The sequence below is a fragment of the Lissotriton vulgaris genome, chromosome 9 (genome assembly GCF_964263255.1).
Source record: "Lissotriton vulgaris chromosome 9, aLisVul1.2, whole genome shotgun sequence".
Lineage (NCBI taxonomy): Eukaryota > Metazoa > Chordata > Amphibia > Caudata > Salamandridae > Lissotriton > Lissotriton vulgaris.
The window spans coordinates 1,194,824,293-1,194,845,672 of record NC_141697.1 but is presented as its reverse complement, the minus strand read 5'-3'; the positions used below and the strand labels follow the sequence as shown (position 1 = coordinate 1,194,845,672).

The following is a 21,380-nucleotide window of genomic DNA, read 5'->3' as shown; positions in this document are numbered from 1 at the left end:
CTGGAACTCATTGCCTCCCAAACTCAGAGCACTGACCACACTCAGCCTTCTGGTTCCCCAGCTTCAAGGTCGACCTCTCTAGCCGTAAGGCTACATCCTCTTTGCCATGATTAATCCCCTCCGACGGCCTCTAGGAGTTACGGCCATCAGAGAAATGGCAAAATGTCTGCTCACCCAATTTATACGTGCAGACAAGTAGCCATTTTTTTTCTGTTTCCTTACCACTCAGTAAAATCTGACGATAAGGAACACTAAAACAAATTTAAAGCTGACCCCACCATCGGAAAAGCCTCTCATGGCAAAGAAAATCCTGTTTTGAGATTTTTGGGGGAAAACCAGAAAAAAATACCATTTGCATCCTTCAATGCAGTCCTGTAGGAAAAAATAAAATGCATTGACATGAATGGCTGTGATGGCTTTTCCTGCAAAATGCCTTTATAAATGACCGCCAGCTAGATGAATACATAATCCATGAAGTTCATGTGAAAACGGTAAAAATGCATGAAAATATTCTCGACGTACCTGGCCGAGGAACTTGTTTTCCACCACATACCAGCGTCGCACCCTCCTTTACTCCGGTCTCACAATATTCAACCAGTTTGTCGAGATGTGCCTTGTGGTTCTGAGGTCCATGGTCAGTTGACCGGTCCAAGGGGTCCCCAATCTTCATCTTCTTCACTTCTTCTACCTATCAGACATCAGTTTGGTTACGTACATGCATTCAAATATAACTGTATATATAGTGGTTGCAAACTAGTTGACAACGTAGACAGCTTCATTGGCCTTTGAGGGGATTACAGACGTCAATTATGTATACAAATTGTTCCTACTCTTTTTGCCAAAGTGCCCAAGGCATACAATGGTGTGGGGGTACAGAAAGCTCAGACCTTTCATCCATTAAACTGTGCATGCAGTAAACCCATCATGGCCCTTCTAGGTGATAAAAGGCTCCCACTATAGCTTCACCTATATCTTCAACCAAAATGTTTACACTGGACAAATACATTCTTATATGTTATGTTATAGGTATTTACAATATACAATAAATACCTATAACATAACATATATCTCTTCAAGGAAGAATACATATAGCCACTGCTTCTTTTTCAAACAGAATGATTGGAGTCAAATAAAAATATACTGCATCAGAAGCTTTCATTTTCTAAACTAAAATCCTATGTTATTTCACATCACAATTAGACAACTATGTCCTCTTTAAATAAAAGAAACATAGGAAAAGCAATGTGTCAAATGTGTTTTATTACTTTTATATAGTGAAACAGACAGTTTTGGCACTTTAAATATTAATAACAATAGTTTGCTCAGCCTAACCTTTGATCAACTATTTGGTCAAACACAAAACATATTATTCTGATCTTCAAAAAAAATGGAGATCCACAACATTGATCAGGAAGCATCTTGTCAAGCAGATAAAAAAGAGTTGTAAATGAAGGAATTGCAGAGATTCCAACCTTGCTTTTGCAAAGTTGGACTCTAATTTCCAAATTAAAAAGATGCACTTACATTTTCAATGTCTGACAAGTGCAAAATCTAAATATACACAAACTAACTAGCACAAAACAAAACTTGCTTACGTTCAGTGTTGATTTTTCTGGTGGATACTCTTAACTAATTGCAGATTCCTTGTCTTTCGAATATCCGTTAAGTGCTAAACTGCGTCTGAAAATTTAGCAATAGCTCTCCTGTGCCGGTAGGTGGCGGTAAATCCGTCTTGGTGCGGATTTCTGCCCTATTATGATATCATTATTATTATTATTATTAATATTATTATTATTATTGTTATTATTATTATTATGAGAGCCATAAAGTGCCACCTTGGCACTGTCACCTCAATTACTTGTACGCTTATTCAGAGCCTTTGGAAGAAGAATCAAGTTCAGCATTAATTTAACAGAGGATATGCAATGCAACAATCTACCTTGGAACTTTATTACTGAGATGACTAGGCCCATTCCCGATAACCGGTTCATGGACACAATTGGTGAGGAATCTGCAGGAAGATACAGTATCCCCCAGCAAGATTGTTACTGAAGTAAGTAATTTTTTCTTCCAATCTGTACATATATCTGCAGATTCCACAACTTTTGACTAGATACCATTGCGATTATACTCCCTTTTCCAAATGGTGAGTCAGAAGAGATGTTTACAGCAAAAAAGTCCTTTGAGTATGGACCGAGCGAAATGCACATCCTTTTTCCAGGCAATAATGCTTGGCCAATCCTCTCCTTGTATTAGCTTTGTTCGCCCTAAGTTGGCAGGGTATGCCCAGACGTGGGTCCCTTGCTCACTTTGCCACTGGATTCACGCTAGCATGACTGATGAGGGGTGTTACCCAGAAACCAGTCCGAGGATGCTTGTTTCCGGTCCAGGGAGGACCTGGATTGCCAGTCCAGGCTGGACTGTCCCATGAGGAGCAGGGTCAAGACTGATTTGCTTATGGCTGGATCTGAACTGGGGTGACGAAGTGAGCTAAATAACAGTGATGGATTCAACCCAGATCTAATAGTGACCGGGGTTGAGTGTCTGAAAAGTTCAGCGCTCCATCCATCATCTCCTTGTGTTTGCTTTGTTCGCCCTAAGTTGGCAGGCTATGCCCAGATGTGGGTCCCTTGCTCACTTTACCACTGGATTCATGCTAGCATGGCTTATGAGGGGTGTTACCCCGAAACTGGTCCCAGGATGCTTGTTTACGGTCCAGGGAGGACCTGGCTTGGCAGTTTGAGCTGGACTGTTCCCATGAGGAGCAGGGTCAAGACTGATTTGCATATGGCTTGGTCTGAGCTGGGGTGGCTAAGTGAGGTAAATAACGATGATGGATTCAACCAAGATCTAATAGTGACTGGGGGTAAGTGTCTGAAAAAGTTCAGCGCTCTGTCCATCATCTCCTTGTGTTTGCTTTGTTCAACCTGCCCCGACGTGGGTCCCTTGCTCACTTTATTATTGGATTCAAGCTAGCCTGGCTGAAGAGCGGTGTAACACCGAAACCGGTCCCAGGATGCTTGTTTCCGGTCCAGGGGGGACCTGGCTTGGCAGTTCGGGCCGAGCTGTTCCCATGAGGAACAGGGTCAAGACTAATTTGCATATGGCTGGCACTGAACTGGGGTGGTGTTTGCTTTGAAATGAATCGCATGTCATTCCATGGCTGCCATGGGCACCACTTTGGCTAAAGCGTAGTGGACTACCTTAGATGGAATGGGGTAATCACCTTTGAAAGGGAAGATGTTTTTGTTCACAGCACCATCTTGTCTAGGTAGAAATAAGTGAATAGAGGCTGGACACAGCACTTGCACTGAGCTGATGTGATAGCCACCAAAGCTCTTATCTTGAACATCAAAATCCCTGGCTCCTTTACAAAGGTTCAAATGGAGCCCCGTTAAGAATATTAGAACCAAAATAAGGCACTACTGAGGCATAATAAAAGGGGAAGAAGAAACATGCACAACTTCCGCACCAGAAGCACCCAGCTAGGGATAGCATCTTAAACTTTTCCTTGCAATGGACGAAAATCATAACCCTGAGCTCAACGATTCTGTGTATAACGTCGACCTTGATAGGAACAGGAAAGTACCAGGAGTAAGCCTGGACCACAAATCTTTTTGGTGAACAATGAGTGGACAAGCCCTCTGGGTCCCTGGCTGCGGACTAATTAAGGATGGCTAGCAATCAGCTTATTCATCAGTGGTACTGAGGTGGGTTTGGACAAGGCCGCCTTGATAGACTCCATAAGGGCCTTGTTAAAAAAAGAAGCAAAACCCAAAGGATGCCGCGACTAATTGGAGGATTTCCCTTAAGAGATCTGACATGGATTTCTTCTCTGGAGAGGCAAGTGCAGTAGCTTTGCGACCTTTGTGATTACTGCAACAAACAAAGCCACCTCTGATGATGGCAGTCCTGAGAGGCATTCCATCTGTCAGTGTTGCGGCCTCTACAATTCTGAAGGGCCAGGTAACTTGCTGTATTCATATCAGCAGGAAGGAGCAAGTTGACTGCCTCACTTCTGTAATTGCCGTCATGTGGAAATGTTGGTGTCATCTGCCCATGGTTGGAGTCCAGCTTAAAGATGTTATCTAACTAACATCAGTACTCATCCCTGAGCAAGGGTTTGTGCTAAGCTTCACCCCTTTACCTGCCTTCCTCTATTAGCCTTGGCAATTAAAACCTTGAGCATATCAGACTGGCCTTAGGCTGAAGCACACATTCAGAAGGTGGAGCTGGCACTGTTGTTTGCATCAGCCCTAGTGTTGTGATGGAGGAGAGGCTACTGGTGGAGCCTTGGGTGCCGCTTTGGTCCCAGGTAGGGCTGGAGCCATATCCTGAGCCAGACGGCTGAGGTTCGACTGGTGTTGGGTACTACCCTTTGGCGGTATTCCAGTCAGAAGCCCTGTCACACTCCTGGGGCTAAAGATCATCAAATGGAACTGATGCACCATGGACCAACACCATCATAGCTTGCATTACAGCAAAGAACTAAGGAACTCCAGTTATGCCGGGAGAAGGCGAAGTGTGAGTGAAAAACCAGCCACCGAGCTGGTGCATGTGCCGCAGCTCGGGTTGGTGCTGGTTGTTCAGCTGGAGTGACGTCCACCATCTCCAGGTCAAGAGGAAGAATCCGCTAGTGCTGTGGAGCATCAAAGATATAAACCTCTGGAGCCAGAACAGCCTCTAGGCATGGAGTTAATCTGCCTGCTGCTCTTCTTGTGCTTCTTTTTCTTCATCTTGCCTTAAATAAGTTGGAAAAAGGCAACAAACACAACTGCAATTAGCGCAGATCCCACAGCTCATTGCAAAAATAGCATAAGCAATGTGGCCTCCCACTCCTCAATTGCTTTTGAATGTATAAGGCCACACTACTTACATGACTTGGAGTCGTGCTTAGGTCCCAAGTAGCACAAACGGACCTCATGGGAGTCCAAAATGAATATCTGTTCATGACAAGAGCAGCAGGGTTCAAACCCAAACTTGTTCGAAGGTGACATACTCATAGCACTGAACAAAATATAGATTTTACGTGAATAATTTCAGGGAGTGCAGCTCTAAATCCACGTCAAAGGCTGTGGGAAAACTGGGAAGCAGGGTGGCACTATATAGCTTCATCGAGGTCATGCCTAGACAGTAACTGATGCCTAAAAGGAGCTAATGCCAACTACCAGAGAAGGAGGACTGTTGCAATATGTACGCATGCATTCTAGACCATGAGGATATTCAAAAGATGAGGAATATATAGGTAAAAGTATCCATCAGAAACAAAATTTTGCACAGATCAGTCGGTCCAGTCGCTTCAAGTCTAAGCAGATAATTGCTTTGGGACAAGCAGTGCATTATTAGTGCAGCAGACAAATACAACGTATGATGCAAGGAATGGTGGGAGCTTAGCCCTTTCGATGCCTTACTCATACTTACTCCTAACAAGAGTAATCTCACATTCAGTAACACAACTAAATTCTCATTCTGGACGTGGAATTCTCTGGATACTAATGAAAAGAAATGTGAATGTGAAGATGCCAAATCGTTCTATCAACAACATCTCATTTTATACTCACCACTTTCTTGACAAAATCATCATGGATGGATGCCTCGATGAAAAGACGGCCCGCCGCAATGCAGTTTTCACCCTTATTAAAGAACACTGAACTCATGCCCTAAAGGAAAAAAAGAGTCACAATAAGGATCAAAAGTTCGAAAAAGTTTTCAGGAGAAATTATTAAGAAAAATACAGTGACACATTTAATTTTAACTTTTAATTTGAAAAACATCCAATTTAAAAATGGTTGTAATGTGAACTTTCTACACATGCTACGGATAGTCAATTCTTCAGGGACACACATGCCTGCTCATAAGTATAACATGGCCTTCATCCTATTTTTCACTCATTATTCTCACTTATGCTCATCTAAACAACCCTTTCACAACCTTAGAAAAAAGCTGTACATATTGTGAGTTGGGTTTTATTACAGTTCAAGAGCTCTTTACATAGTCTTTTTTGCCCTATTTGCATAGTCTTTTTGCCTGCAGGAAGATGCAATCAGTAAGCTACCATCCCCACCCTTCTTGGAACTAGGTGAACCACAAACTTTATACATGCAATGACTTAAGGCCTTCCTCTGGGGGCATCAAGGTTCAGGCCAGTGAGAAATAAATGTATTTTGTTGCATTCTCTGGGGTTTGAAGGAAGAGCAATTTTCGACTATTTAATGGATTGAAAATTGAATTAGGGAGAGGTACTAGATGAATTATACATTTAAAAGAAATTAGAAAATCTAATTTGCTTATATTGAGACACACATTCTTCAAAATGCTGTAGTAGCATGTTGAAAATATAGACTATATATACATGTGTTAATAAAAATAGTTGCACACTTTCAATCTGAGAGTTTTAAAAATCAACAGCTAAGGGATCATTTCATATGCCACTTTGTGTGGAAGCAAAGACTGATGAGATCTAGGGTACAAGTCTTATGTAACGAATTCAAGACAGTACACAGGATTTGGGTTTAATGGCTACTGAATACGAAGTGAAGGAGGGTGATGCTTTTTAGTGTGTTGATGCCGATGTAGCTATTCAACTAGGTGATAAATACTTACATCTTTTGGTGGATAATGATCACTCTGGAGCTAAAAAATCATAACTACCACTGACCATGTACCGGTATCTTATGATGGTCATAAGATAGGTTTTCCTTGAGAATAGTCTCACATTTGAAGGAAAGAGGATTCAGGGCAAAATGTATGCTGCTGTGAAAGGACTCAACATTTTACGTTGGTTTCACCAGGGTGTAAGTACAAAATAAAAGTGAAGGCGAGTGCCATCCCAGTTAAGCAAGACAACAAATGTCCTCACATCAACCATGGCCTACATCTTGCTTACTAAAAACCCACTGAGCCAAGTGCCAAATTACATTTTATAGAGTTCCTAGCTAATGATGGCTACATCAAGTCATATAACATAACCTTTAGTTAGGCCAGTTCAGTAACAGTGAATTCAAATATGAATACTACAGCACTGTTCAAGAAAATTCATTTCTTCTAAGAAATGTAAGCGTTGAAATGTTCTTAAAATTCCCCACACATGTTAACATGTAAAATAAGCAAGCAGCCATCTTTCACAGCATACAGTAAGCACCACTGCCACCCCTAGTTTGCTTTTGTGGCATTTATCCAATCTGTTGCATTACCATACGAACAGCCTTGTCCATATCACAGTCCTTGAAGACGATGAGAGGAGATTTACCACCCAGTTCCAAGGACACTTTCTTCACATTGCTCACAGCGCAGCTGGAAAAGATAAATAACACCCTAAAATTTGACCCACCCATCTAGGAAAAGATCATTTTAATCATTGCTTCAACAAATAATGCAATTTTGATATATATTGGCTGGAAATCCAAATATTCTGAAGGGGCAGTAATGAAACATTCCAATAATTTTGTGGCATGCTAAGAAAGCTTGTAACTTCCAAGGGTTCTGAGATTCACGATTCCCAGAAAATGGTGGCCAAACGGAAGATTTTTCTGCAAAATTTCCTTAAAACATAGCTCAGTTAAAAGAACAGATGATGTTTCACAAGGTCTAGCATTTAAACAAAATATAGATGCACACATGCCTCGAACATATAGATAACATCTTTCTTCACTTCATTTTGTCACCCAGCCCCTCCAAGAAAATTTCCAGTTATGACTGAGAATCTACCTGGGAGAGGCGGGTTGGGAAAAACAAAAGGAAGGTTAGGGGATCAGAGGGGGAGGGGCAAGTGAGGAAAGGAAAAGAGAGAGAAGGGGTCGACGAAGAAGGAGGAAAGAAGACAAGGGGGTTGAGAGGAGATGAAAGATGTAAGAGAAGGGTGAGACAAGAGAGAGAATGAGGTGCACAGAGTAGGGGTGGTGGTAAGAGCTGATGATATAAGAAAGAGTAGATATGGAGTAGAATTGGATAGGAAAATGAAGGAGAAGGGTAGTTAAATGAGAGAAGAAAAGGGGAGAGGAGTAAGAATGGAGAAAAGAGGAGAACAAAGAAAGATAAATAAGGGAAGCATAAATGAATGGCTGGAAAGGATGTAGCAAACCAGAACAGAGTCAAAGGAATTTTATGGACTAGTACTGTGTGTTGCGGTTGATATCGTTGATGTAATGCAGTGAGGTGTGGAGATTCAAGGGTATGATAAAGTGTGGAAGTTGGTGATGTGTGGTGTGATGCAAAATTGTATGATGATGTATTGAGTGATATGGTATTGCATGGTGTCATATGGAAGAGAATGCCTATATGGGTATATGATCTGGCCTAGTTTGATGTGTTGTGAGAGCTTTGTATAGTGTGGTATGTCATTGTGGATTGGTGCGATAAGTGTTTGCTGTTATATGGTGTGTTGGGCTATTTCATGGTGTGGTATAATTTTTATGCAGTAAATGGTGATCTGTTGTTTGAAGTAGTTGCAATACTTTGCCTAAAAGGAGCCAATGCCGACTACCAGAGATTAAAGAGAACCACATACTGTGAATTTCATATGATGCCTACAGTGCAAGATAATCTCTTCTGCACCCAAGAAGAGAACAATTCAATAAACTGTGATACATTTCAGAGAGAAGATCAAAGGCTTAAATAAACGATAGTGAAGGACTCAGGGAGAAATGGAGTGATGGAGCCAGGTAGGGAAAGAAGGACAGTATAAGGTGGGAGGGAGGGGTTGGCACTTAAAGAGAGAAAGAGAAAGATCCAAAAAAGTAGGGAGGTTGAAGGAATCAGAAAAGCGAGGGAGTGAGAATTGGTAGTTTTAACCACATAGTGGTTATTTGTTTTTTTGCTAATGGCTGTTTTATCTTGTAGGTGGAGTGTTTTTGAAATAATTTCCAGCAGTTTGCTCTTGAGCATAAACTTAGCGGTGAATTTGGGTTGTGCAGTAAATAAAGTAAAGTGGATTGGTTTTTGTGGTATGAGATGGAGTACTTCCAACATCACAGAATATGTCTAGTCTGCACCATGCCGATGGTATTATTTTACCCGCAGCACACATTTAAGGTATGTTGGACATATTCTAGCTTCCCACTATCATTATAATAAAGGGAAATCATGCCTCTTTATATGCTATGTATTCTAATATACACGCTATTGTGCCTGCACTGTCACATCTGGTTTCAGCCCAAAGATGGAGTTCACAGTGCAACGCAAATCATGCTACAACTGCTAATTTTGGAGATTACCAATTTGGCAGTATTTATTATGGCAGAATTACTGAGGTTGGTATTTTATGAAATTTGAAAAGTGCTGTCTGACATACCACTTAATTACTTCCATTAAAAGCTCTCCACAAAGGCGTATAGGGCTAGATGTAGGTGGCTAAATACTGGTCGGTAACGCCGAAATTCAGTAAATGTCAACGTTACCGACCGGTATTTAGCCATGTTCAATGTAGGGGACTTTCAACCTACTTGCAAAATAAGGAATCTGTAAATATTTGCTGATTCCTTACTTTGCTCTTGAATTTTGAGGAATTGGAAATACCAGTTCCTTAAATGCAATGTATGTAGCACTAAAAACAGTGCACCGCAGCCTTAAGGAAGCACTATTTACCACCAACTTCAAGTTGGCATGTATGTGCGCCACATGTGCACATTCCAGGGGAGCAACAGGGTGTCCTTTGGACAACTTGGCACCCTTGAAATACCTCCCGATATTAACGATTCGGTAATACCGAATCGTTAATAGTGAATCTCTTACCATTCATTCCTATGGGCCTCCTGGCCCATAGGAATGAATGGCTAGGTATTCCTTAATAACGAATCTGATTTACCGATTCGTTATTAAGGCATATTAAGTAATCCCTAATATTTTTGCGATCCCTACCTACATTCCATTTACCGAGTCCTTAATAGCGATTCAGTAAAAATCGCTATTAAGGAATCGGTAAATGAAAGTTACCTATATCTGGCCCTTAGTTCTTTAAAGAGCTATATTTTGTTCAAATATTTTATATATTTGTAATGGGTCATTTTTTTAATGTATTAACTGTTCATGAAAATAATAATTTTCACAAATATAAACCACACACACAAAGAATTATATTTAAACATTGTCTAATCTACTAATAACTCATTTGGTAAAGACACATTCAAACTAGAGAAAAGTTTGAAACATAAAAGAATGAACAACCTTACTCCTGTTTATGAAATATCAGCATGTTGTTCATGAATGATGAAAGGCAATTTTTCACTTTTGTGCACTACAGGATATAGATCTACCCAAACAATCACACCGAATAGAATAAGGTCTTGGTTTACTTCCTACTGATGATGCTCTAGAGCCACCTACTTCTGAAGATTGCATCAGTATTATAAGACGGATTCACTATGGTTCCCGTCCACCACACACGCCTGTTGAAATGACTGAACTGCTTTGGAATGGTTATTTGCAACTGTATTTCATTATGAATGCTTTTCTAGTCAAATATTTTCAAATGTTTTAACATTTTTGTTGTGCTTTAATTGAAAAAAGTTGTTTTCTTACAAACAAAACCACACTTTCAGTTAATTAAACATAAAGGAAAGTGTTACTCTTTAATACTCTGTTTATAGCTTGCATTGCTGTAGATGCAAATACAGCATGAAGCATTTAAGCCAACTACATGGACATGCTGTGACACAAAGTGGAAAAGATTTGCCCATTACTGCATATGTAAAAACGTTGCAACCTGAAAGCGTCAGGGTAAGATCTACTTTCCTACCTGCTGCACCTTCAAAAGGCAGGTTTGGCACACACCTATATGCTTACATTTAACTGCAGTAGTGGCTTACAAGCAGACTAGTTAACACATTTGTTTTTGATATCTGTTGTTAAAGCTTTCATGCAAGGGTTTAAAACAGTTTAATATTTGAACACTGGTATCAGAAAATGTAGATACTTGTGAAGATGGCCTGGTCAGATTTGAACAGGAGAGGATGGTACTAGATTTTACTCTTCTGTTTCAGGTCCTGGAGGTGCAACTGCACAGATGGCGGATGTAGAGGAGATTCTTAGTCTGCACCAAACAGAAGATGGGCTTTTGGTTCTGATGCAACACACGTGCCATCAATCGCAGTGGTACATTTATTTGACTTGGGGACATCTGCATGATGCCTACTCACGAGAGCATCTGACAGAGATTGTGTGCTACTAGAATTGTAATTGTTGAGGTACAAAAAGTACGAAAGGTGGGAGACCTATCATGAATAGCCAAGAAGTATAAAGGTAGATGAAGAGCCACATTTTCAGAGCACTCCTAAAAGGTGCAACTCTGCTCTATGTCAAAGATTTTGCTGTACAGGTTGATTCAATAGAAGGGCACTGCAAACAACAAGGCAATAGCCTTACTCACTGAATATGTAAAGTAGGGCACTCTCATGAAGGTCTGGGAGCGGTCCCTGGTAAGTAGACATTATGACGAGCTTTCAATTATTCTGATGCTTACCCATGCAGGAAACTGTGTATGTGTACTTTAAATGGTTGTATGCATCAGAGTGATATTCAAAGACCGTCACAATGAGTAAATATTCCCTGAGATCAGGATCTGGATCACAAATAAACAATTTGATTCCAACAGGATGATTTCCAGTTCTCTTGGACATTCAAAATTAAAACTTATTGATAATTTTAAGATTTGTAAGGGTCAAGCGAAAAGTCTCTCCCAAATCTTTGACATTAGTGGTATTCTGCATTAAAATAGAGGAGGACATGACTGCAGGCTCTTTCACTTTTCCCACTGCCCAGCCCCATCTTGACACGCAGTCTCTTCTCAGTTTGCATCCACGGTGCCTCTTTGTTTTACTTTGCTCGTGTGACTATCCTAGACTAGGAGTAAATTAATTGATTCCACTCACTCTCTGTGAGGTGATTCCTTCATTTATGGCCATTTACTTGAAAATAGGATCCAATATTTTCCCTGTGCTTCTTTCTCTCCCTAACACACTAGTATAATTACAACCTCACACCAGGACATTTGCTTCAAGGAATTTTATTTTACTCAAATAGGATTAGCTCTCCATCTATTCTTGGTAAGAAATGGAGTTTGTCTGGAATATCTCCAACCCTGTCTCCTTTCTAATGATATATGTTTACATTATCACTTACCATAGGATGTATAGTTGAAACCAGGTAATCCAGACTTTACCACAACATTTTGGATGTGCCCTCCCCGCTGAGGCTCACTGGCAAACAATAGCATCCCACTTTCTGCATTGTTTACCTGTCGCTATGGAAACAACTTATTCACTGTAGATGTCACTGCCAAATGTTTACCTTCTTTGAGTTCATGAGATATGAGAATTCAAATATCCTGTTCTTATTAGGTGACCTCTGAATCTTGACCTTCACCTTCTTTGCCTCTGCCTACTGCTCCTTAAGAGAAATGTATCCAAACAGTACTACTTTTCACAGCATTGAAGCTAAACTTCTAGCTCTTGGACTAATCTTCGAGCTCTTCTAAATTATACTGAATGTTCTCACTCCTTTTACAAAATCAACTAAAGTTCATATTATTTACAAGGAGGCACAACTCCCAAAGACTCAGCCATTCTACCTAGGGGTGTATTCCAGGGCACTCATCAAAAAAGTGTTTCCGGAGCTACTCAGGTCTTGCGCTATCATTCAGCAATGAACCTAATCATTTGTCCACCCTACTCATTCCTGAACATATGTCATTAGTGGGTACCTACAGTTTTACTTAGCTAACTTCCAGAGTACACATTTTGTAATTGTGGCCAAAATTACCTTTTCATGATTTGTTTACCAATGGGGGTAGAGCCTGTGAAGCCAATTTTCCTTACATCAGGGTGGTCCGACAATCTCTGCCCAATCAGTGAACCTGACAAGACAAATACAGTGATGTTATAGTGCCACAAGCACAGTTTCCACCTCACAGAACATGCAGGAGAAACTCCACACTTGTGTTGCATGCACAGATATTTTAATTAACAATGATTTGCATGCCATTAACATCAAACAAGGGCCCCACACTACAAAGAGGCTTGTATTTGAAGAGGACAGGTTAGTAAAGGTTTCTCCAAAAAGCCGCTAGCAAGATAGTGGTAGCTCTCCAGCCCCTGTAAGTAGCTCTCCTGTGTGCAGCCTACCGTCTAAATTAGTAACCTTTTGCTTGTTCTAGTTAATATATGTATCCCGAAATTCAGAGTGTGTAATTAAGACAAAAATGTGTGTATTTTTAGAACAAAAAAGAAAGCTGATATTTGCAGACAAATGCCTACAGATCCAAAATATATTTAAAGCTGGTATTTTAGAGATCCATCATGTGGTTTGGGGTACTTATAATTTACATTATTACCTTGGGGCCAGTGGCATTATAGGTAAGGCTGTTATGTATTATCCATGTAGGGGTATTTCCAACTGACAAAGTCTTTTTACTTTACTGCTGGCAACCCTGCCTGATGCACAGAGGTGATTACGGCTGGTAATCTTCCATATGGTGGTCAGTGATGTAATCTTGGCCGATGTGGTCACTATTACAACACTAATATGTTAGTAGCACTGGATGATTTTCATGGAACATAAGTAGCTCTTTTACAGGAAAGCTGGGAGTCCCCTGGGCTAATAGCAATTTTGTGGTAACTCTGGCTTTGTGGCCAGTCTGAGTATGGCATTGGCTGATTTCCCAGAAGGGGATTGATGAGTAACTGCTGGCAAGAGGTCAGGATACACTGTCCGGGAGGCAAACAGAGTACAATAACTGCTATAGCCTGTCAGCATGGCCATAAATGAAAAGACCCACTCGGACATGGTTAGGAGCCAATCCCTCTGTCTGCTGAAAAACATATTGACTAAAAGTAGTACATAAAATACTCTACTCTTTTTTCTATAACCTAAAAGGAATAAGATAGTACTGGGTTACACAAGCCTGCTTGTTCATCAACTCTTAATCACTGTCACCACAAGGCTGAAGCCACTGAATGCATGATGTGCCTTGATTTTCAAGTCAACATGTTTCTTAACTGTAACAGGGTGTTCACGTGTATTGCTGTGTAAGAACTATGGCACAAAGACAAACACAGCTTTAGTAGCTAGGTTTTTTGTATTATGCTAAACATGTTTCCTCCTAGCCACATCAGAGTACTTTGTATCAAACAGAGAGTTCATTGTTATGAAATGGGGGTGTGCAGATCAAAGAGTCCAATAGCCACGTAGTAATGTATATAATCAATTTCTTTATTCCAAATTCTTTAAAAGCTCTGCAAACTGAGAGATTCTCTCAGTTTGCAGAGCTTTTAAAGAATTTGGAATAAATAAATGTATTATATACATTACTACGTGGCTATTGGACTCTTTGTTCTGCGCACCCCTTTTTCATAACAATTAACTCTCTGATCTGGAAACACAGTAACGTCACGCAATGGCTGGCGTAGGGGTTGGCTGCGCAACAAAATCACTGATTGGAACTAGCGTGAGGTGCGGAACTAGAGGTCCGCCGTTGCTCACTGACTACTTTGTATCAAACACTACATGTAGGTGAGGACAGATGAGGAGCACAGCAGTGTGTGTGTGTTTTTATAAAAAAGAGATTTAAAAGGACTGTGTTGTCAGGGTATGACAAAGGCTGTCCCAGAATATTGGAACTTGCAAACTTAGGGGTTGACTTCCCTATCTACTGTGTTGCATATTATGAAAGAATCAGTATAAGGAGATACTCTATGGAAGGTTAGTATGTGGTATATGATGGTGTATTTTAATTTCAGCACACACTCCACCTTCAGAGCATAGTGAGAGTTTAGGGCGGACAACATCTGCCCTTCCTTTATTCATGGTCAAAACATGTCCTTCCACCTCCTCGGCTGGCAGTTGTAATGTGGCAAGTATCAACATGTGTCACTTACAGGTAAAAAATGAGGAATTAACACTTGTAGTTCCCAAATCTTAAGTCACAGGGTGAGGATTTGTTGAATTCCCAGAGTGCAAATTCCACACATTATGATAACAATTTCACCAGATGGGACGGATTTTGTGATGCTGCACAGGTATGAAAGGGGAATATTGATGGGTGTTTCTGCTAGAATGGCAGGGGGGCTTTATTGGGAAAATAGGAACACTTACAAAGTAGAAATGTTGTGGATATTCATAAAAATCCCAATGAATTATCAAGGGTTAAAAATCCAATCTGCGAACCACAAAAAGACTGAAACAAGTGTGCATTCAGAAAATATTCTAAACACCCCTGTCTTTTCTTTGGGATGTGGAGCTGGATTTCTCCAAATGGGAAATTACTTTCTTTATGGAGAAAAAAAGGAGGAGGAAATTACCCATAACGGCTACATTGATATTTTGGGCTTACGCTGGCAATACCTGGGATCAGGGATAGGGGATTTCTAGGCATACACCTATTTATCCTGGGTTTTTGTGAACCCCATTACAAATGAGTAAACGTACTAATATCAGCAACATAAACAAATGACTTGTAGATTTACTGATAGTATTGAGGATCTGCCTCAAATTAATTAGCTGAATGGGTGTGCAAGTTTTTAAAATTTTGAATGTGCCACATCCAGTGATGCAGGTCAGAATTATAACATTTCTGCACGTTATTCACAGAATACTTAAGGCAGAGAATGCTTCAGGGCACCCCGGGCCCGATTCACAAAGGCATGCTTAAAAAACGTGTCAAATATGCACCCCTTCATTTTACTACATTTGGGTGGTATTTCTGACTTTCATGGCATTCACAAAGATTCACAGGAGAGCTAATAAAAATTTACAGCGTTTTTTGATACTCAATGTATTCATGCAGACTTTGCTTTTTGTTATAATTCTGCATGAATAAATGATGCCAAAATGTACCTTAGCATATGTATCAAACGATTATCAACTGGGAAAATGTGTCCTTTGGAAAAATCTATTCCTTTTTATCCAATTATGTATGGGGGCGGTCCCTCCTATTTACCACTCTGGAAAGGCACTGACTTTTTACTTTCACGTAAGTAGTACTGCAAATGTTTTCAGGGTCTATAACAGCGTAAAAAGTGTTTGTGAATAAATTGGGTGTTCTCTGCTTCCAATTACTGCTTTTCCCCACTGTATTTAGAAATGCAGAAAATCGCAGATACTGGCATATTTTCGGTATTAACAAATTCAATTTATGGGAGCAAAATGTTGTCACTCTTGAAACTGCGAATCAGGATATGGACTTTCCGTCTAAAAAAAAAGTGAATTGGTCCCCTCACTGTTCATTTAATTTTCTGTAAAATGGGATTATGCAAAACATTGAAAAGAAAATAGAAATTCCTGAATGTGCATTTGCAGTCCTATGCACCATTTGTTGAAGAAATTACCACCTGCTTTATACTATAAAGAAAACACATACCGACATATTGTATGTAAGCTGGCACCCCTACAAACTAGTGCCCAGTGCAGCTAACTGAACTAAAAACATCAAAGCGTTACCATGGTGGCGTGACTAGCAGGATGGCCGCATAGGACGTGCCTCTGCGGTGCTTCTGAAGGACGCAGGGGAAATCCTTCAAAATCCTGCCGTGTGAGATCAACACCGACCCCACAAACTTCGGCCCGGCCGGGAGACCTCACCAGGCAGTGCGAGGATTGATATTACAGCCGATAGAAGCGACGGAGACCCAGGGTTTTTGTTGTGTTGCACAGATGCCAGAGCCCCTAAGGGTAGAGAACCAAGTTGGGCAAAGACAAGCCTGCCCGGCCCAAAATAACAAAATCCTAAATTACGCGCAGCCCCTGCCTCAGGGACCAAACCAACGGGAGCCACAGGGGAATGATGCTGCAGAAGGGGCACTTGCGAACAATTAGGGGGGCCTTCCTCAAGTGATATCATGGCGGCTATTCAGAATACTATGGATGATAGGGTCACCAGAATTGATGCGGTAGTGATCGATGTCAATCTGCTCCAATGTGACCTGCATAAGTTCTCTGACAGAGCCACCACAACGGATCAACATGTGGACACACTCCAGATGAAGGTTAAAGCCCTAAGGGAAACAGTTATGGAGCTCCAACGGAAAACGGTTACACAGGACGAGGGAGCTGAGGACCAGGAGGGGGGCCCAAGGAGAAACAACCTGCCATTTGTGGGATTTCCAGAACAAGACGAGGGACCCTCAGCGGAGTTATTTTTGGAGGACTGGATCACGAAGATACTCGCACCCAGGAGAGTCTCCAAGTTCTTTAGCATCGCCAAAGGAAAGCCCGTCTGTGCCCGTCCGTGCCGCAGCCGGGTCGAGGGTCGAGCACGCTGCTCATTTACGCCCGAAACAAGGTCTGAACAAGGATTTTATATTATCCCTGAATAAACATGCAACTCAGTGTCATGAGGCCCTAAAACCAGATAAGTGGGAAGGACTAGTTTGCTGTCGGCATTGTAAGGCAGTGTTTGCTCCCGACCAAGCCCTTAAAGGGAAGATGTGGCCTATCGTACTTCGAGGAGGGCTTATAAATGCCATGTCAATGTGTAAGAATGCGTTACACATTTTTGACCTTATTACAGAAGGCGATCTGGACTGGCTCCTTATTACAGAGACCTGGTTAAAGGTCTGGTGTAATCCAGACATTGCATTGGCCCTCCCGCAAGGGTATTTAATTCTAAGATTGAACAGGCAGGAGCAACGTGGGGGGGGGGGGCTTGCAATCATCTATCGCGACACCTTGAAGTGCACCACCCATGAACTACCAGATATCAAAAGGGCAGAAAGTATGGCCTTTTGTCTACAGATTCATGAGTCCTTTACTTTTTCAGGTGCTTTGGTCTATCGCCCACCTTGTCAAACTAAAGAATTCTTGGAGAGCATTGGGGAGGTACTCAGCGATCTTACTCTTAGATTTTCCAACTTTACGCTGTTAGGTGATTTAAACCTTCACCTTGATCATGGACATAATCAACGTTTGCGGGCTAACTTTGTTAACCCGTGACTCTATGCATAAAGCGGGCCATATGCTCGATTGTATTTGTTCCAACTTAGGTACCTTGAAGGTTAAACCCCCTTGCGTACAAACATGGACAGACCACAAATTCATTCCATTTGACCTTGTGGTTGAAAGCAATGTTCTAGGGAAAGGCCTTGGTAAAGCAGATGGGCGGGCCAAACCGGGCTGGAAAAAGCTACTCACCAACCCAGACCTTCCAGGGAGAGCTAAAGATAGCAAACCCATATTGACTGGCCACACCCTAACAGATAATAAATGCTTCTGCGATTGGATCACTGAACTCAGTGGACCCATGGACCCCATAGGCCCAGACAACTTACACAGAGTAAAAAAAAATATCTGCTCCTTGGTTTTCGCTCTCCTTAAAGGAGGAACTAGGTGAAGTTAGAGTGTTGGAACGGAGTTGGCGCCAAAACTATGAGGCTGATGACCGCAACACATATAAAGCGGCTCGGAGGCGGTATCATGCCTCGATTAAACTTTCCAAAAAAGCATATTATTTGGAAGCTATCTCCTCCGCTAATAAAAGACAAAAAGAGATCTTTAGGATCGTAAATAGTTTCAGGAACCCCAGAGTGCTCTCGCAGGACATCCCGCCCTCTTTGACTCTCAGCATTTCCATCGCCAACTATTTTGAGCAAAAAATACAAGACATCATTAAAGATTTTCCCCAACCGGTGCTTCCCTCCCCGGATGGGGTGAACAGGGAGGACATTAAGACTGTCTGTCTCAAAACGTTCTGCCCTATTAGTTTAGAAGAGTCTCGCCAGGCCATTCTATCGAGCAGGTCTGGCTCGCATTTTGATCCTTGCCCCCCGGTGCTTCTACGAGCTTTAGTTGACAAGGTGAATCCAATTATTAATGGCATCACCAATTACTCACTGTTCTCCGCCGAGATCCCCAGGGAATGGAAACTCGCAGCTGTAAAGCCTTTACAGAAAAAACCTTTAGCTAACCCGGCAACCCTTTCGAATCTTCGTCCCATTTCATTGCTTCCAGCATTATTCAAACTGACGGAAGCATTTGTAAATAAACAACTTACCAAGTTTTTAGAGGACAATGACATTTTGCATCCCAATCAGTCAGGGTTCAGGGCCAAGCACTCAACGGAATCCGCCCTCCTGTTCACGGTGGAGACCCTGCGGGTCGCCATTGACCAGGGGAAGAAAGCCGTCCTTATTTTACTTGATTTATCGGCGGCTTTCGATACGGTCTCGCACTCCATATTGATTGACCGCCTAGTAAAATCAGGGATAGCAGGAGAGGTGTTGGCATGGCTAAAAAAATTTCTCAATCAAAGGCGGCAAGTCACCGTACTAGGAGAGTTTTGCTCCGAAGAGAAAGTCTTGAAGACAGGGGTGCTGCAGGGCTCTAGTTTGAGCCCTGTACTTTTCAACCTGTATATGGTCCCCCTGATCAAACTTATTTCATCTTTTCGGATCAGCACAGTATCATATGCTGATGATACTCAGCTCATCCTAGTGCTGGGCAGGGAGCTGCCTGGAGCCGAAGAAAATCATAAAAACTGCCTTGCCGCCACATTTGATTGGATGAGGAACAATCACCTTAAGTGTAATTCGGGCAAAACCGAAATTTTGCCGTTTGGGCATCAAAACCTGTTCTCACCCAAACAGTGGTGGCCGGAAGATGCAGAAGCTCCCCCCAACATCTTTTCCACTGCCCGCAATCTGGGCATTAAGTTTGATGACTCCCTGTCATTTAAACAGGCGGTGACCGTGGCCGGCACGTGTTTTAACATCATCAGAGGTCTTAGAACATTTTTTGACCTTCTTCCACTGGCAGCAAGGCAAACGGTGGCGGTTGCGCTTATAACATCAAGGCTTGCAATTCTGCAATAGCCTGTATGCGGGAGCGAATAAATCTGTGCTCCACAGGCTGCAGATGGCCCAGCACGCAGCTGCCCGCCTGGTCCTTGGCTGGCCAAGGAAGTCGCCCGCCTCGACCGCGCTTAACGCCCTTCATTGGCTGCCAATACACAATCGCATCCTTTTTAAAATACTGATTATCACATTTAGGGCCTTCCATTTGCAAGGGCCTAAATACCTCTCAAAAGGGTTTAGACACTATTTGCCATCACGGAGCCTTAGGTCCTCAAACCTGAATTTACTGGTGATCCCAAGATTCAAGCTTGTCACCAAGGGGGGGAAATCCCTTGTTGTGTTGGGATCTAGGGCGTGGGACAAGCTTCCACCACAGCTCCGGCAAATCCCCGCAGAGAGCCAGTTTAGGAAAGCCCTGAAAAGCTGGATCTACAACCTTACGGATACCACTTGTAAAACTTTAGTGTAAGTGCGCAGGCCCTCTGAACTTCAGCAGTCAGCCGGCCCGGTCCATCTGGCTACGGTACTCAGCGCCAAGATGCTCTTTGGAGTGATAGCCGCGCTATAAAAATGTGCCTTTACATTACATTACATCGAGAGAGCACACAGGGCACTGGTCCTCCTGCTGTGACATGGAGCTCCACTACGGGCCATCATAGCCTGGTTTTTTAACTATAGCGACTGGGACGTGATCCACGCTACTCGTGCAAACGAGGTCATGCAATATGAGGGTCATCCTATTGCAATTTACCCAGATTTTACTCAATGGGTGCAGGACCAGCGGCGCACCTTCCTGATGGTGAAAAAGAGAATGAGGGAAGCTGGGGTGAAATATAGTCTGCTCTTCCCGACCAAACTCCGGATTGAACACAGGAGTAAGGTGTTGTTCTTCTTCTCAGTGGCAGAGGCCTCTCACTGGCTGGACACTATTGGGAATCATGGCGATCGCCAGAACGCGCATCCCAGTTTGTGGAAAACACCAGACTCAGTGGACCCAGCTTCAGCAACCGTTTGGAGAGAAACAATCAAAGGATAATGGTGGTTCTGGAAGGTTCAGGGTGTGGGGCAGATGGCACCTTACAGGTGGCGGAAGGACTATCAGACTCAGGAGGACCTCGTCGGACATTGTACTGGACACTAATGTTTCTTAAACCTGGGTTCTGTGAAGGAAATGCAGGCTCATTAATCAGAATAATCAGATAAGTAGGATGGAGGGACCCATTCTAAATGTGAGTGCTTTTCTTTGTACTTTTGTGGGGAACAGTAACGTATGTACACCCTGCGACGGGTGAGGACAACACCCCTCTACAGAAGCTGGGGTCTGTTGGGGGAGCTAGAGGTGGTTATTGTGCAACCATTTTGTCCTGAAGATGGTCCCAAGGATCCATGTGACCACGGGGACCGAAACGTCGACGCATGAACACCGTTTTTGCTCAAAATCTAAATGTGTTTTTGTTGACTTATTTAGTCTGTGCAATAACCACTTGAACATGGTTGATTACAAAATCCATGTGTAATGCGAATGGTGTTCTATGTACTACCACATAATATCATCTGAAAATGATTGGTAGTTTGTGTTGCCGAAGAACAATTGATAAAAAATAT

At 42.2% G+C, this 21,380-nt stretch overlaps 1 protein-coding gene across 1 annotated transcript in view; it reads right to left on the bottom strand.

The window, feature by feature from the left end:
• The window catches only part of LOC147693023 (cytosolic 10-formyltetrahydrofolate dehydrogenase), a 243,769-nt gene that overhangs the window by 8,505 nt on the left and 213,884 nt on the right, over positions 1–21,380 (bottom strand). Inside the window, exons 17-20 of the mRNA XM_086939265.1 lie at positions 12,754–12,847; positions 7,194–7,293; positions 5,562–5,660; positions 523–688 (exon numbers count right to left, since the gene is read on the bottom strand). Of these exons, the coding sequence (XP_086795391.1) occupies positions 523–688; positions 5,562–5,660; positions 7,194–7,293; positions 12,754–12,847 (459 nt within the window). The remainder of the gene's footprint in view (positions 1–522; positions 689–5,561; positions 5,661–7,193; positions 7,294–12,753; positions 12,848–21,380) is intronic.